A 19,354-nucleotide genomic window follows, 5' to 3' on the forward strand; every position below is an offset into this window, starting at 1 on the left:
ACATATATTTATCGCTAGAAATGTGATCAAAATCCATTTTTATGCAGAAACTAAGTCAAAATATTGATTTTTTTCACTAAAAATAAGAGAACTGTCCGCCATGTTTTTTGTTCTTGAAAGTCACGTGACTTGGAACACCAATAGGAACAAATATTAACTTGCATTGTAGCCAAATCCGTGTCAGTTTCACGGAAATTTGAGTGATTCCGTGGCTATTCCACGGATTTTGAGTTAAGCGAATCCGTGGCTATTTCACAGATTTTTGTGAGACCAGGTTCGCAAAAATATATAATTTGGGTTCTGATCATGTTTATAATTAGCCTCCTTCACACTGAACTGCTGCTGATTTATTCAAGGGTCAGAGCTATATATTTTCACATTGCAAATATTGTATAAAAAGACAAGATAAGGACATAAAGACATTCATTTCTGCAGTAAAAGAAAAGAAGAGTAAATGCTTAACTGAAGTTTATGAATGAATCTGTTACAAAACACTGTGAAACTGGCTGATATAGTCAACCTATCACTGTACACTGTACAACAAAAAGGCATCGTGCCTCCGACAGATTCCCATGAATTGGACACTGATGATGTCATCAGTGATGACATCATCAGTCAGTATACAATAAACAGGAAGTCAGAGAGACACGTGGATGTCCATGCATTGCTTTTTGTAAAGCCAAAACTGATACATACAGTTATACAAACACATGGTGCATGCATCCACAAGATTGTAAAAGAAATGTGGAATTGTTAAAAAGTGTTAAAGTTATAAAATATCGTTGCAGAACGTAGCACAGAAGTTTTGTTTGGGTTGGATCGTGATGATCTGCTACACAAAGATCAAGTCGACAAAGCTTTATGTACAAAGTACCTTATGTTTCACCACCTATTGTGTTTTTTTAATTAAAATACAAAAAAAACATGGACGATTACTCTCCCCAGTTTTACTAAAAGTGTCTTTGATCATTTATCTTCAAAGCATTCCACAGATTTCTCTCTTGGTTTCCATCGGAGGTTTGGCAGCTCCTCAAGGACATCTGAAGCTCTTCCAGTTGTAAGTTGGCTCTAAGTTTCTATCTCTGTCTCTGTCCTAATCTAAGATTGCTGCCACTTGAGATCTCGTTGCCTGTATTTGGTGCAATGCTCTCTTCCTTGTGTCCCTACAAGTCTCCCGGTCCCCGCTGCTGCACACAGCAGGACTCTCTCCACACCCTGCTGTCTGACAGAGATGGTGTACTCTGCTGTAAGGCACCATGCTAACTAAGTTTGAGTTTTAACAATCTTTTGGCTCAAGCAAGTCATTTAACCCATAAGAACCCAGACCCAAATTTTTAAATATGCCCTGTCTTCTTATTTTGAGTTAAACTGCACATGTTTCAGATAATATTATGTCATATTTATTTATTTTTTCTTTATTGAAATTCAAGCAGTTCAAGTCAAATGAACAGCTTGAAAGGGTACAAAGGTAAGTGGTGAACTGCCAGAGGTAAATAAAAAAAGGTAAGCTTAACCAAAACTGGAAAATAATGTACATTTCAGAATTATACAAGTAGGCCTTTTTCAGGGAACAAGAAATGGGTTAACAACTTAACTCTATGGAGTCTTGGGCTATTTTGTCCATTTTTGAATTATTTTCATGTCTTTGTAAGTCATTTTGTGTCTTTTGGTGTCTTTTTTTAGTCATTTTGTGTCTTTTTTTGGTCATTTTGTGTCTTTTTTTTAGTCCTTTAGTCCAACATAAAATGTGATTTTGAATCTTTTTTTACTTTCAAAACACTATCATGCTCAATAAAGAATTTTAAATGTTGCAAATGTGCATTAATTTCAGAGTACACTGAGACATTAAACTGCATCATTTTCAATTAAATTCTTGAAAAGTTGGTGTGTTCTAAAACTTTTGACCGGTAGTGTATTTTCATGTTTTCCTAACTCATTATCAAAACACTGTTTGTAATAAATTATTTTCAAATAATATCTTTTATTTTATTGCTTTTTGTTTTGTTTGGAGTCTTGGGCTATTTTGTCCATTTTTAAATTCTTTTCATGTCTTTGTAAGTCATTTTGTGTCTTTTTTTAGTCATTTTGTGTCTTTTTTTTGGGTCATTTTGTGTCTTATTTTAGTCATTTTTTTTTCTTTTTTAGTCCTTTAGTCCAACATAAAATGTTTTTTACTTTCAAAACACTATCATGCTCAATAAAGAATTTTAAATGTTGCAAATGTGCATTAATTTCAGAGTACACTGAGACATTAAACTGCATCATTTTCAATTAAATTCTGGAAAAGTTGATGTGTTCTAAAACTTTTGACCAGTAGTGTATATCAAAATTGTGCCAGGAAATAATGGTCAATACAGGACACACTATTAATGGGTTAGAACTGTTAAATGGGTTTAATCTCAGATTCTAGAAGATTTAAAGTGTTTGTTAGTGTCACCATGGGTTCTTATGGGTTAATCACATGCCTTTGCATTTATATGCTTTCTAGGAAATGCAAAAAGATTTGATAGTGTCTAAAGGCACTATATCTAACCAGACATAGTTTGACATCTCTGTGGCAACTTCAGGAAAAAAGTATCAAAACTACATGACAAACTCTGATTCCACTCATGCCAAGTACATGCTTTTACCCACCACATATTTATAAGTTAAAATTAGCGACATCAAGAAAACAGATTTTCACATTTACTGCCATTGTGATGAGAAATGATTTAATAAGCATGCAGGTGTGCTGCACGAGGGTAATGTACAGTCAGTGGTGGAAAAAGTATTCAGATCCCTTACTGAAGTAAAAGTACTAATACAACACTGTGAAATTACTCCACTACAAGTAAAAGTCCTGCATTCAAAACTTACTGAAGTAAAAGTACAGAAGGATCAGCATCAAAATGTACTTAAAAGTATCAAAAGTAAAAGTACTTTTTATGCAGAATGGACCCACTTGGATTGTTTTATATATTCTAAAAAATATATTGTTGGGTTATTATTTTTGATGCATTTATGTACGGACCGCTTTAATTTTCTAATTAAGGTAGGGCTCATTTTAACAACTTAATATACTCTTATGATGTTCAATTTAAAACATGTTAACATGTTAGCAAACATTTCATATTAATTATGTTTTTATGTTAAATCTTGAACTGAAAAGTAACTAAAGCTGTCAGCTAAATATAGTGGAGTAAAAGTTCAATATTTGCCTCAAAATGTAGTGAAGTAGAAGTATAAAGTAACCTAAAATGGAAAAATGGAAATTTGACTTCAGAATAGCAAATAGAGACGACAAGGTGAAATATTATTTATGCTTAAACTACACAATTTGAGGTTTGTGTTGTCTGTCTGCTGTGCTGCTTCCCAAAGACTAAAGTAAATAAGACTTTTACTTTTTGTGAATTTAATCTTCAATAATTTTGATTTAACCCTCTGAACCCCAAGTCATTTTAGGGCGTTTTTTGCTCTTTTTACGTTTTACTTACTGTGGCTAAAGATATCTTGGTAACACTTTACAATAACCATCATTTATAAATGGTAAACAGATAGTTTATTAATGTTTAATCATCATTTATAAACCGTATATAGGCCATTTAGAATGGTAAATACATAATTTATTAATGTTTAACTAACTAAATCATTTATAAATGGCAAATAGATGGTATATTAATGTAAGTTTATAATTAATTTACCATTAACAAACAATTTAATTATAATTAATACTTTATTAATAGTTTTAGTTTCACTCATTACTACATTTTAACACCATAATTAGTATGTTAATGATTTTGAAATGATTCATATACCTTTTAATAAATTGGTTGAAACCATTTAATGATTAAATATGTATAGCACTTTGTAAATGGTTAATAATTGGTTTATAAACCATCTATAAACATCACTTAGATGGTTATTGTAAAGTGTTACCGACATCTTTTGTGCAGAATAACACAGTTAAAATGTATATATATATATACATTTATTTCTATTAGCTTTTTTTTTTTAAGAATTGGAATAAATTGGAATTTATATATACAACACTTCTACAAGTGCACACAAGTGTCTTGATGTTGGGGGAAAAATGGATATTGCCATATATATGCATATTGAACTATTTACATTTTTACATGTTTTTTTACATGTTTTACATTTTTTTTGGTCTCAGCAGAATCAATCATGTCTTCACAGTGTCTCTGAGGAGCAGAAATCAATGTTTTTAACAGGATCTAGTTATTCCAAACAGTTTATTTTAACACAAATATCACAATTTAGAGCTTCATTTTACTTACTTTTTTAAATGGAAACATGAAACATACAAGGACTGTCAAAGATAATGCCTGTTTTTAAAGTTTCTTTTTATGATAAAAGGTGTATTTTTGGCAATTACATAAAGAAAACAAGGTGGGGTTCAGAGGGTTAATCTTCAATAATAATAATAATAATAATAATAATAATAATAATTTAATACTGGATGAACACAGTCTTGCATATATATTTGGTAACACTTTACAATAACCATCTAAGTGATGTTTATAGATGGTTTATAAACCAATTATTATTAACCACTTACAAAATTCTATACATATTTAATCTTTAAATGTTTTCAAGCAATTTCTTAAAGGTATAAGAATCATTTTGAAATAATTTACATACTTAATATGGTGTTAAAAATGTTATAATGAGTGCAAAACTATTAATAAACTAATAATTATGTTTGTTTATGGTAAAGTAATCTATTTGGCATTTATAAATTATAGTTCAACATTATTACATTTTCTATTCACCATTCTAAATGGCCTATATACGGTTTATAAAGATGATTAAACATTAATAAACTATCTGTTTACCATTTATAAATGGTCTATTTACCATCTATAAATGATGGTTATTGTAAAGTGTTACCATATATTTTTACTGTCGGATAAAAACCTAAAAACAAAGACTTTAGCCTACCAGTGCATTTAATTGCTGTCAGAAAACACATTTAATGAGCAGTAAATAGATCTGGGAGGGAATTTTCTTGCATCCTGGTAGTCAAAGTGGTAGTAAAAACTATGTAATTACATAATTGGATTTAAATATTATTAACCAATATTCTACTTCACATTGAACACTGTTTGTCACAGCAATGGATTTTGCCCATTTCTTAAAAGAGTTTAACACAAATTATGTTAAAAGTTACATTTTAAAAATAAATCTGAGACCTACATTTCTAATTTTAAGGCACTTAAATGCCTCCAAAGTTGTATTTATCACTCTCAATTTCACAAAGTAGGAGCTTGGGCGGACCCTGAAGGCAGCACAACACAACAGAACAAGTTGTTAGGAAACAAGTATTTGTGCTTTTTGGGACGTCTCTTGTGGGGTTTTTTGTATTTAAGAAACAATTCAAGATAAAATGAAGGTCACATGCATCTTCCAAACTGTTTTTTTTACCCTATTTTAATCCTTCTTTACAGACTCACTGCGTATGTAAAGTAGCATCTCTGCTCCGGCTGAAAACACAAACTCCACTCAGAAATAGGAGAGCTGTCAACAGGTGATGCCTCGCAGCGCTTCAGATAAAAGCTTTAACAGTTCTGAACAAACAATCTCAATTATGGCTAAAAGGAACAAAAAAAACTTGAAAAACAAAATAATGATTATAGGACAGGGCTAAGAGCTATTAGACTGAAGATGTAGGGAAACAGTAGCTTCGTTAAAGTTTATGGAGGCAGCAAGGATGAGTCACTTTTTGATAAATAAAAAAATCCTTCTACTCGTGAAACAAGATGGGTTTAGCCAAACCTGCCAGGATCTTTGGTACGTGAACGGAGATGATTTCTCCGATCATCTCCGGAAAGCTGACCTTGGTGGGGAGCGACTGGGCCTGAACAAAAAGGTCAAAGGTGAACTGATGGAGCTTCTTTACCGTCTGAAACAGAAGAAACAAAAAAATAAAAGATATTATTTGGAAATAATTTAGTACAAACAGTGTTTTGATAATGAGTTAGGAAAACATGAACATACACTACTGGTCAAAAGTTTTAGAACACACCAACTTTTGCAGAATTTAATTGAAAATGATGCAGTTTAATGTCTCAGTGTACTCGGAAATGAATGCACATTTGCAACATTTGAAATTCTTTATTGAGCATGATAGTGTTGTGAAAGTAAAAAAAAAGATTCAAATTAACATTTTATGTTGGACTAAAGGACTAAAAAAAGACATAAAATGACCAATAAAAGACACAAAATGACAAAAAAAGACACAAAATGATCAAAAAAGACACAAAATGGCAAAAAAGACACCAAAAGACATACAATGACCAAAAAAAGACACAAAATGACAAAAAAAAGACACCAAAAGACACAAAATGACTAAAAAAAAGACACAAAATGATCAAAAAAGACACAAAATGGCAAAAAAAGACACCAAAAGACATAAAATGACTTAAAAAAGACACAAAATGACTAAAAAAAGACACAAAATGATCAAAAAAGACACAAAATGGCAAAAAAGACACCAAAAGACATAAAATGACCAAAAAAAGACACAAAATGACAAAAAAAAGACAGAAAATGACCAAAAAAAATGACTTACAAAGACATGAAAAGAATTCAAAAATGGACAAAATAGCCCAAGACTCCATAGAGTTAAGTTGTTAACCCATTTCTTGTTCCCTGAAAAAGGCCTACTTGTATAATTCTGAAATGTACATTATTTTCCAGTTTTGGTTAAGCTTACCTTTTTTTATTTACCTCTGGCAGTTCACCACTTACCTTTGGACCCTTTCAAGCTGTTCATTTGACGTGAACTGCTTGAATTTCAATAAAAAAATGGAAAAATTGGGGTGTTCTAAAACTTTTGACCGGTAGTGTATATCGTACACCAAACTAAGCTCATAACTCTTTATCCTTTTGCCCTTTTTCTCCTTCAATTAGGTTGAATAACACAACTTTCTGATATAAGAAACACAAATTCCTCTGTGATTCAATTGCATGAATGCATTCAGTCCCTATTTTGGGACTGAATGGGAAAAAATTTGGGGGAAATTGGTTAAGTATTGAGAGAGACAGCATTGCCACCACAAAATGAGTTACAATAAAATTGCATGAGGCTCAGATTTATTAAATGTGACAGACTTATGAAAGGAAGGAGACGTTGAGTTATGAAATCTCATGTGAGATTCCACTTTCAAAAATCTGTTTTTGGACTTTTAATAAACATGTGACTTTTTTAATCTCATCTAATCATTTTAAAGTTGAACTGTTACACACTGTCCTTCTTTAGATGTAGCAGCATTTCTCCTCATCACACTAAATATAGTCTTTTTGGTGAAATCCACCCAAACGTTTAGATTTCTTTAGCTTTCAAAACCTCAATACATGTCCTTCTATCGGTTAAAGCAGGGGTTCCCAAATTGTGGTGCGTGGACCCCTGGGGGTGCGCGAGATAAAAAATGTAATGGCGGTCTGATAATGACACAATTACATTTCCTTTTTGCATCTATTTTGGTCATTTTTGCATCTATTTTGGTCATTTTTGCATCTATTTTTGGTTGTTTGGTAATTTTTACATGTATTTTTGGTCAATTTCTGTCTATTATAATATCTATTAATAATAGACAGAAATGAAATGAAATGAAAAATGATAATCTATTTATAATAATCTATTATTATAATTTTGTGTCATCTTTGGTCATTTTTGCATCTATTTTTGGTTGTTTTTGATCTTATAATGAAGCGTAGAAGAAGTTATCTTCTTGTTCTTGTATCATTTTTCCAGCCTGTGTTATGATGACTGGGTTGTGTTCACTCCACGCTCATTTAAATTTGCTGCAATTTTTGTTCAACGCAGCTCAAATATTATAACATTTTCCCAACTGATCTGCTTTCTGCCTCTGATCCTGAGCCTGTCATCATCCTCCACCTTTAATATGGCTATAAAAACTCTTATTGCATTTTGTTTTTTTTGAAGGTGTGGGGGATTGGGGGTGCGTCAACCCAGTTGGGACATAGAAGGGGGTGCACGGCTGAAAAAGTTTGGGAACCGCTGGGTTAAAGCAATTAATGTGTATAAGAGTTAACTTGAAACCATTAAAAGCAGTGTATTTCACCATCTGGAGGGAGTCCAGGAGTCGGGTGAGCTGGTAGAACCTCTGAGGACAGTTGGTGGCCATCCGATAGCTGATGATGCGATCGAGTTCGTTGATGTAGGTGAGACGTAATTCATCAAAGTACTCCTGACTCTTCAGACCCTCAACTGGAACTGAGGAAAACAGAAAAACTGTTGTTATTTCATGCTCAACAGTTTTGCGGGATGAAGTAAAGACGTTTGTTCAGTATATTTATATTTAGTTATTTAGCACAGTAGTTCTCAACCTTTTTGAGCCGCGACCCCCAATTTAACATACATTATGTCCGCGACCCCCGCTCACTGAACACAATCTCACACACACAGTTCAGATCACCAAAAAAGAAACAAAATGACCAAAAAAGACACAAAATGACCAAAAAAGACACAAATTGACCACAAAATGACCAAAAAAGACACAAAATGACCAAAAAAAGACACAAAATGACCAAAAAAGACACAAAATGAACAAAAAAGACACAAAATGACTAAAAAAGACACAAAATGTCCAAAAAAGACACAAATTGACCACAAAATGACCAAAAATGACACAAAACAACCAAAAAAAGAAACAAAATGACCAAAAAAGACACAAAATGAACAAAAAAGACACAAAATGAACAAAAAAAGACACAAAATGACCAAAAAAAGACACAAAATGACCAAAAAAAGAAAACAAAATGACCAGAAAAGAAACAAAATGACCAAAAAAGACACAAAATGACCAAAAAAAGACACAAATTGACCAAAAAAAGACACAAAATGACCAAAAAAGACACAAAATGACTAAAAAAGACACAAAATTACCAAAAAAAGACACAAAATTACAAAAAAGACACAAAATTACCAAAAAAAGAAAACAAAATGACCAGAAAAGACACAAAATGACCAAAAAAAGACACAAAATGACCAAAAAAAGACACAAAATGACCAAAAAGACTTAAACACATTAACACATGAACACTTTAACACAGTGGAGACAGAGCTGACTTCCAAAATGATTTGTTGACCCCCAGAAACCATCTGGAGAGCAGCAGGAGCAGTCCTTACTGATGCTGAAGAGGAGCAGGGCCTTCATGCAGAGGAACTCCTCCTGAGTGATCTGCAGCAGCAGGAACTCCTGCGAGATGTGTTTCATCCGGATGCAGTGCTCGTACATGGTGGAAACGTGCATCCGGTGTCTGTGGATGTAAAGAGGTCAGGGTGAGAAATGTGAAATAATGGAAATGTTCAATCACTAAGATGCAAAAGACAAATTGCTTCACACCTCGGACATTTATTCTGTAATGAATAACTGCAGAAGAATGTCAGAGGTCATATCTGTATCATAACGGGTCTAATGGGAACACTGTGATGTTAAAAAACTCTGTTACGCTAAAATATCTTCCTTTATGATTGGCTATAAATTCCAGTCAAATGTTTTAGTCATTTATATTGTAATGTCATCAGAGGTGATTGGATATTTCATGTTCATCATACCTGAATAATCTTCAGAAAGCATGGGAGAGTGGAAGAACAAGCCTGCTTCCTCTATTGAGTCTGATGAAACCATCAGTCTTTATTGTGAATGAGGGAAGAGACAGTTTGTAACATATTCATATGCTGTGAAGAAACGAAATACAACTAAATAGAGCTGAATGTTCTCCATCTCTGTGGAAATGGATTCAGAGTTTTAGAAATGTGGTCGTGTAATTGTGCATTATACACGAGCCAGTGGATAATCCAATTATTGCAGACATTTTGGATTTTGGAGTTCATCTTACACAGTAAAATCTGGTCTATACTTCAATATACCTATCAACAGGTGGCAAATTATCATAAAACACCTTTATAAGATACTACCTCTTTACTTTACCCTCCAACATGGTGGCTATCGTTCACGATAATATCGGTATATTTTTTTTATGGTTAAAAAAAATGCATATCATGATATTGGCAACATTCCCACTTCTTGATGTAGTGGCGTAAGGTTAATATTAACTAACAATTAAAGTTGTTTTAATCACAAAAAGCTACTTTGTTGCTAAACACATGCAGCTTTCAAAATAAGAGCACAGTGTGTTAACAGAATCCACCACAGAACTTACAAGAAGACTGTCAAAATAAGATGCCTTAAATAAATCATACAAGAACCTTTATTCTCCTTTACAAAATGTCATTAAAATATGCCCCCGGAGATTTGCACTTCACACTACATTTTAGATTTTTATTTATTTATACAGACTAAAAAAAAAATCATATTTTCGATATATTTTTAAGTATTAAAAGTATAAAGGTAAACACTGTTTACCTGTTCTTTTACTGTTGTAAAACAATGTAGCAAAAGAGCACGAGCAGGACTTGGACTTTTTAAAACATTGTTACTTAGATATATATTTTATTTATACATATATTGCTGACAGTGTTGATAATGTTGATAATGTTGATAATGTTGTGTTTTGTTTTAAGCATTTTTCTATATTGATATAAATATCAATATTTTGTACTGTGCAACTGGAGGAGGACTGCTCCAAACAAAATTTTGTTGTCTTGTACAATGACAATAAAGTTCTATTCTATTCTATTCTGATGTTGGTCATGCATTAACATTTGAAAAGAAGGCACGTCGTTTTAATGATGATGCAGACTAATCACATGTAGCTTCTCACATAGCTAGCTTCAACTATCTATAAATATTTTATCTTTTGTATTAGTCATGGCTAAACCAGCAGCAGTAATATAATGCATATTTTTGAATGAAGAAGTCATACATATTGTCTTTACTGTTAGTTAGCACATGCTTAAAAGAACCTCCAACTTAATTCAAAGCTTGCAAACTAAATTAGAGCTATTAAGTAATGGCGACAAATCGTTGCAATAATTCTATGATTATTTGACTATCAAATTTTATTTATTTGTTCTTTGTGGCTTTTTAAAATTAAGATTAACTTTAAAATTGAGATTAATTTTAAAACCCACTTTTATTTACTGTTTTTTTTGTTTTACCCAGCATGAGACTCGCTTTGTTTTAGTTGTTTTTGCTTGTTCTTTGTTTTTATTGTTTTTATTGCTGGTCTGTCCTGCACTTTGTATCAGCTAACGCTGTCTTAAAGGGCTCTATAAAAAGAGTTGATTTGATTCGATTTGATTTATAAGATATGGCAGTACATTTTTTGCAGGAATCTTCTTTATCATACTTTGACAAGTGGAGGAACACACAGATTTTTCTGTAGTCATAAGCAGCTCAGTTTATAGTGCAACAACGGTGGAAGAATTCTCACAAAAGCTCAGTGGTGGAAAGTAACTAAGTAAATTTACTCAAGTACTGTACTTAAGTACAGTTTTGAGGAACTTGTACTTTACTTGAGTATTTCCATTTCATGTCACTTTTTACTTGTACTTCATTTCATTTTTAGGCAACTATTGTACTTTTTACCCCACTACATTTAGCTGCCAGCTTTAGTTACTTTTCAGGTCGAGATTTAACATAAAACATAATAGATTTAAAATGTGTACTAATTAAACCACACAAAGGTATATTAAGTAGTTAAAATTAGCCCGACCTTTACAACAGTAAATTTAAAGCTTACATAAATGCATCAAAAATAATAATACAATAATATATTTGGACAATCTGAGTGAGTCCATTCTGCATTGCCAATACTTTTACTTTTGATACTTTAAGTACATTTTGATGCTGATACTGTACTTTTACTTCAGTAAGTTTTGAATGCAGGACTTTTACTTGTAGTGGAGTCATTTCACAGTGTGGTGTTAGTACTTTTACTTAAGTAAAGGATCTGAATACTTCTCCCACCACTGCAAAAGCTACAACGATAGCCAACAACACGGAGAAGCTGCATTAAATATTTCTCAGTGGTGGGAGGGGAATCTTCCTGTGTAGTCTTTATGTGCAACTTATTGTGGACAGATAAAGCAACCATAAAGTACAGATCACCTGCAGCTATGAATGTGTTTCCTCACCACACTATCAACACACATGATGGACTCCAAAGGGAATTCCCTCTCCATGCAACAGCAACAACAAAACTCTGCGACCAAAACACCAGCCCACGCTGATAAGCTGCCACAAAAACACACCCTTCAGAACAAATCAGACAGAAAACACTGTCTCCAGATAAAAAAACAACATGTGTATTTCCAGAGAGAGAGAGAGAGAGAGAGAGAGAGAGACACACACACAAAATGACCAAAAAAAAGACACAAAATGACCAAAAAAAGAAAACAAAATGACCAGAAAAGACACAAAATGACTAAAAAAGACACAAAATGAAAAAAAAATACACAAAATTAACAAAAAAAGACACAAAATGACCAAAAAGAGAAAACAAAATGACCAGAAAAGACACAAAATGACTAAAAAAGACACAAAATGACCAAAAAAAGACACAAAATGACCAAAAAAAGAAAACAAAATGACCAGAAAAGACACAAAATGACTAAAAAATACACAAAATGACTAAAAAAAGACACAAAATGACCAAAAAAAGACACAAATTGACAAAAAAAGACACAAAATGACCAAAAAAAGACACAAAATGACCAAAAAAAGAAAACAAAATGACCAGAAAAGAAAACAAAATGACTAAAAAAGACACAAAATGACCAAAAAGACTAAAACACATTAACACATGAACACTTTAACACAGTGGAGACAGAGCTGACTTCCAAAATGATTTGGCGAGCCCCAAGCAAAGTCATGAATCAGAGGAATAAAATGTTGCTTTTTTATGATTCCCGACACAAATAAACAAACACACCCATCTCATGTCGGAACTTTATGTGATTACGTGTTTGGTCATGACCCTGCATGTGGTGTTTGTTTGAATTAGACACATTAACGCCTAAACTCAGCCACGAGCTGTTTCCTGGAGTGGAGGAGACAATTAAGGAGCAGACACTGAAACATATAAAACAACACATGTCAAAATGAGAAAGGCCGTGTTGTTTCTACTGGAGAAATGTTATGTTGTGGTGTTGTATGTGATGTTGTATTTTTTCTTAATCGTATCGTAAGTGTTTGTATATGTATTTTGTATATTGTACGTATATATATATATATATATATTTTTTTTCTTCTTTTGTTTTTTGTTTTTTTTGTTGTTTTTTGTTTCGTAATTCTCTGCTTTTTTACATCATGGCCTACAGATGAAAACTAGCCTTCTGGCTAACTCTGGCTTTTTTAACCATGTATAATCATGTGTTTTATGAGATTGCACTGTCCCCTTTTAAATAAACTAATAATAATAAATACAGCGGTGCAACATCACGGGTTCCTGGAAGAGAACTTGCTTCCGATGTTAATATGAAGAGCTCATTTGAAGCTAACAAATAAAGTTTCAGGTGATTATACACTGATAGAAATATCAAAGCTAGTTTAAATATCAATTCCATTTCTGCCACTAGGCCTAAATGATGCAACAGCTGAACCAAGTTCTGCACACAAACCTACATGAGATATAGTACCGCAGCTTTTTTAATGCTAAAATATATATTTTACAACAATTACAACAAATTGAAACCAGGGACCTGTATATTTTTTATTTTAAAAAGAGGTATATAAGTACACCTGCACCTTTAGTTCAATGAAAAACCTCACAATTTTTCAATCATTCCTTAATTTGGCCTCCAATTACGGTGACTGTGCCAGGTTTTTTACCCCTCTTAGAGGACAGACTTGGCTCGGCAACAGATGATAAGCAGCACATTTAAAAGATGACATGAAGCACTTCAGTCCATTAACCCTTGATGCTAGAATTTATTTCAAATAGCTTAAATTATCCACCTTTCTGACTTCCACCAGCCCCAATTTAATCCTCAAAATCTGAACTACTGATGCACCACACCTTAAAACAGCCGAAATAATTTCATTCAATCATAATAGGAAACTTTTTCTTGTTCAGTTTCCAAGATGTGGACTTTGACTGGAAAAAAATGAGAAAAACAACTGCATTTGCCCTGTAATCTTATTTGAAACTTGCATCTTGAATTTGTTTGGGATTTCCTGATGTTTCTCAGCTGTTCTAGGCCTCGTGCTTACACACAGGCATTTACTATCCGCTGTTAAAAGAAGAACACCTGTTAAGTTAATAGCAGTTTTCTGCTCTCTCTCAGTCAGATTTACATAAAAATTCTTATAGGATCTACTTTATCTGTCAGATATTCAGTTTATTCATCACAGAGAGAATTATTGAGCCTGTGAGAACTGTTGTATAATGTCTGCTGTGGCTGTGACGGGGCTTTAAAAAGTCTCAAAATAACCACATCGCTAAGATAATGTAATAGTGATGTCATCAGGGTTATTTAAGGTCTGCAGATGCTTTTCAGAAAGCCTGTTTTAGGCCAACTAAATGGTGGTAGGTAGGAGTTTTAAAGATGTCAGCCATAGACTTTATATAGAGAAGCTCCCCAAAAGTGAAGCCAAAATATCTTGATTGCAACCTGGTGGCCGGCTGCAGTTCAGATCATAAATCCCACCCCCTCCATGTTAGCGGCCAAACTAAAAAGTCAAATTACAAATGCATACAATTTCCCAAAGATGGTTTCTGTCATTCTCATCATGCTGATGCATGTTCATTTACCCTCTGAACAAGCAGATTTGGGGCAATGTATAAAATATATATAAAATATTAATATAATTTAAGTCCTACACCTCTATGGAATCAGCACAATACAACTTAACAATATGACTTGTAGTGTCATTTGTGCAGAATAAACACAGTTAACATGACATAAATCATTAAAAAAAAAACGTAAGTTGAATTTCTCTGATGAATAATAATTAAAAAAAAATTTGATTAAAATTGAATTTATAAACAACACTTTTCCAAGTACCCACAAGTGTCATGAATATTGGAACTATTGAACTATTTGCATTTTTACAACCTCTACTTGCAACCTCTCCTGTCCTCTCCACTCGGCTCTGTGTAAACTGCCTGCAGTTCTGTCAGATTTCCAGTTAATATTTGTCAGTAATGGCTACACAGTGTCGCTGAGAGTGCAGAATTTAATGTTTCTAGGTAATGTTTTGTAGTTAAGGATCTAGTTATTCCAAACGCTTTTTGGTGACGTTTTAAATGACACATGTAGAATAATGTAATTTTGACAGAAATATCCCAACTTTAAACTTTGTTTTGGTCACTTTTGTTGTGTTCAAGGACTCTCGGAAAGATCAAATTTAAACAATAATGCCTGTTGTTACAGTTTCTATCTACAAATATCCATGTATTTTTGGCGTACCTGTTCCTGTTGTGTATGGATGATTACATCTATCTTAAATATATCATATATTTTAAGATTTATTACTGCACAACTGACCCATTACAACCACATTTAGTATGCAGCATGAACACAGATGCTCATAAGCATTCTTCTACTCACTCAATATAATATAATAATATAAGTTTACTAAGCAGTGTTCATCAAGAAAGCACCAAACTTCTGAACGATGCATGCATTTGTGCGGTAGAGAAACAGCAGCATTGCATATGCAAGAACAGAAAACAAATAATGCATTGGAGAATATCTGACGTAGTGTTGTTGTTATACTTTTCTTAAAACGTATTGTGCAAAAAAACTTGTATACTTTATATATTAACTATCCTTCCACATATCTATGGCAGTAAAGATTTGAAAGAACTAAATAAGAGCATTAATATTCCTCAGTAACGCTCACAGACAGACCTAACCACTGTTGTCTGTCATGAGTAATATTCAGAACTGAATCAGCTTCAGCAGGGCTGTGAGAGTTTGAATGTTGGAAACTAATGTGCCTCACTTTAATCTCACAGTAACAAAAGAACACCTAAGGAGGAAATTGGATGAACATGGTCCTAAAAAGCCTGGAACCATTTCTACTTCACATTTATAAAATTCTAGAGATGTCTTTGTATTTTGTGCATGAGCTGGAAAGCAAATGAGAGAAAGATGGACAGAGAGAGAAACTGACGTTAGTATTATGTACGAGATCACCAGCTTACTCACTGGCAGAGATCTCTGGAAATCATTTTAAGAGAATATTAGTGAATTAAAGACTTGCACATACTCATTGAACACAAGATCTGGGGCGAAGTAAAGCATCCTGCCATTGGCATTCTTATAGGATCTCCATGCCAGAGCGAACACCATCACCCCCATCCACGACTGCTGGATGACGGTCATCTGGTCGTCCACATGGAGATTTCTGAAACCTAAAATGACAAAAATTAATCGGTGCATGTTTTGCATTAAAAAGCCACCATTTCTTGGACATTTTTAGAGTGAAATAAGCATTTACATTAAAGTGATAATCCACCTAAACACACAGGGATTGGCCTTTCTGGACTTGTTTTTATTGGCGCATCTCTGACTGTATCTCTCCGACAGATACTTCTCAAATACTGTAAAATAACTTGTGGGGCTCCCCAAGGATCAATTAAAGGGCCACTACTTTTTTAATCTATTTATTAAGACTTAATTTGCAAAAACAGATATCTTTGTTAAGCTATTACTCAAGACAAAACACGGTCATTTGGTCGTCCACATGGAGATTTCTGAAACCTAAAATGACAAAAATTAATCAGTGCATATTTTGCATTAAAAAGCCACCATTTCTTGGACATTTTTAGAGTAAAATAAGCATTTACATTAAGGTGATAATCCACCTAAACACATAGGGATTGGCCTTTCTGGACTTGTTTTTATTGGGGCATCTCTGACTGTATCTTTCTGACAAATACTTCTCTAATACTGTAAAATAATTTGTGGGGCTCCCCAAGGATCAATTAAAGGGCCACTACTTTTTTAATCTATTTATTAAGACTTAATTTGCAAAAACAGATATCTTTGTTAAGCCATTACTCAAGACAAAACACGGTCATTTGGTCGTCCACATGGAGATTTCTGAAACCTAAAATGACAAAAATTAATCATATTTTAATGCATATTTTGCATTAAAAAGCCACCATTTCTTGGACATTTTTAGAGTGAAATAAGCATTTACATTAAAGTGATAATCCACCTAAAATCTTTTGTTTTTATTGGCGCATCTCTGACTGTATCTCTCCGACAGATACTTCTCAAATACTGTAAAATAACTTGTGGGGCTCCCCAAGGATCAATTAAAGGGCCACTACTTTTTTAATCTATTTATTAAGACTTCATTTGCAAAAACAGATATCTTTGTTAAGCCATTACTCAAGACAAAACACGGTCATTTGGTCGTCCACATGGAGATTTCTGAAACCTAAAATGACAAAAATTAATCAGTGCATATTTTGCATTAAAAAGCCACCATTTCTTGGACATTTTTAGAGTGAAATAAGCATTTACATTAAAGTGATAATCCACCTAAAATCTTATTTTACAGGGATTGGCCTTTCTGGACTTGTTTTTATTGGCGCATCTCTGACTGCATCTCTCCGACAGATACTTCTCAAATACTGTAAAATAACTTGTGGAGCTCCCCAAGGATCAATTAAAGGGCCACTACTTTTTTAATCTGTTTATTAAGACTTAATTTGCAAAAACAGATATCTTTGTTAAGCCATTACTCAAGACAAAACACGGTCATTTGGTCGTCCACATGGAGATTTCTGAAACCTAAAATGACAAAAATTAATCATATTTTAATGCATATTTTGCATTAAAAAGCCACCATTTCTTGGACATTTTTAGAGTGAAATAAGCATTTACATTAAAGTGATAATCCACCTAAAATCTTTTGTTTTTATTGGCGCATCTCTGACTGTATCTCTCCGACAGATACTTCTCAAATACTGTAAAATAACTTGTGGGGCTCCCCAAGGATCAATTAAAGGGCCACTACTTTTTTAATCTATTTATTAAGACTTCATTTGCAAAAACAGATATCTTTGTTAAGCCATTACTCAAGACAAAACACGGTCATTTGGTCGTCCACATGGAGATTTCTGAAACCTAAAATGACAAAAATTAATCAGTGCATATTTTGCATTAAAAAGCCACCATTTCTTGGACATTTTTAGAGTGAAATAAGCATTTACATTAAAGTGATAATCCACCTAAAATCTTATTTTACAGGGATTGGCCTTTCTGGACTTGTTTTTATTGGCGCATCTCTGACTGCATCTCTCCGACAGATACTTCTCAAATACTGTAAAATAACTTGTGGAGCTCCCCAAGGATCAATTAAAGGGCCACTACTTTTTTAATCTGTTTATTAAGACTTAATTTGCAAAAACAGATATCTTTGTTAAGCCATTACTCAAGACAAAACACGGCCATTTGGTCGTCCACATGGAGATTTCTGAAACCTAACATGACAAAAATTAATCAGTGCATATTTTGCATTAAAAAGCCACCATTTCTTGGACATTTTTAGCCTTTCTGGATTTGTTTTTATTGGCACATCTCTGACTGTATCTCTCCAAAAGATACTTCTCAAATACTGTAAAATAACTTGTGGGGCTCCCCAAGGATAAATTAAAGGGCCACTGCTTTTTTTAATCTATTTATTAAGACTTAATTTGCAAAAACAGATATCTTTGTTAAGCCATTACTCAAGACAAAACACTACAAAGCACATCTGGAGTTTGCAGTAAAGTGATCAACTGAAGAAAGTCAACTGAAGTTGACCTTTTAGCAGGAAGCCCAAGCACAATATTCTATAATCCAGACCTCAAACTGATGGAGAATCTGTGGCACCACAAGCATCATCCAATCAACCCGAACAACCTGCACCAAATCTGCCTGGAAGAATTTGCAATGCAAATACAGTTTTCAATTTTCTCTAAAAGTTCTGCTTGATTATTTCCTTTCTTTAAATTATTAAAATTTTGGCTTTGAAAAATGAATGTTAGGGTTTGTGGCTTTGCAAAAGAAATTTAATACTGAATGAAGAGAAAATGTGTGTAGGTATTCACCAAATTTGCTTTGTAATTTAAAAAAAAATAAATAATTGATGGTCATTTCTTTCTCTAATAGAAACGGAGTTTTTACATCCTGCAAACTAAACCTTCAGCAGTTCCAAAGTGCAGGACAACATTTTTTTTGGGACAGATTCCAGTTTTTGGCATTTGATGAGATTTTTTGATTATTCAAGTTGCATTACATTAATAATTTCCGCACATTAATCTTTCAAACTTTTTTAAAAAACATTTATTTTTTTTCTAGTTTATCACTTTAATATTTTTTTCTTCCTTGTGTGCATTAGTTTCAGATTGTTTTTACGGCCTTTTTTCTGATGTCTGGCTGTGATGCAAGAATATCAAAACATTTTCAGGTGTTATCCAT

General features: G+C 33.1%; 1 protein-coding gene across 2 annotated transcripts in view; it reads right to left on the minus strand.

The window, feature by feature from the left end:
- Positions 1–4,092: 4,092 nt before the first annotated feature.
- ar (androgen receptor) overlaps positions 4,093–19,354 on the minus strand; it is a 44,664-nt gene continuing 29,402 nt past the window's right edge. For both annotated transcript variants that reach the window (XM_059351912.1, XM_059351913.1), the window contains exons 5-8: positions 16,149–16,293; positions 9,155–9,285; positions 8,088–8,239; positions 4,093–5,902 (exon numbers count right to left, since the gene is read on the minus strand). In XM_059351912.1, coding sequence (XP_059207895.1) covers positions 5,744–5,902; positions 8,088–8,239; positions 9,155–9,285; positions 16,149–16,293 — 587 coding nt within the window. In that variant the 3' untranslated portion in view covers positions 4,093–5,743. The remainder of the gene's footprint in view (positions 5,903–8,087; positions 8,240–9,154; positions 9,286–16,148; positions 16,294–19,354) is intronic.

This window comes from Centropristis striata, chromosome 15 (genome assembly GCF_030273125.1).
Source record: "Centropristis striata isolate RG_2023a ecotype Rhode Island chromosome 15, C.striata_1.0, whole genome shotgun sequence".
Taxonomy (NCBI): domain Eukaryota; kingdom Metazoa; phylum Chordata; class Actinopteri; order Perciformes; family Serranidae; genus Centropristis; species Centropristis striata.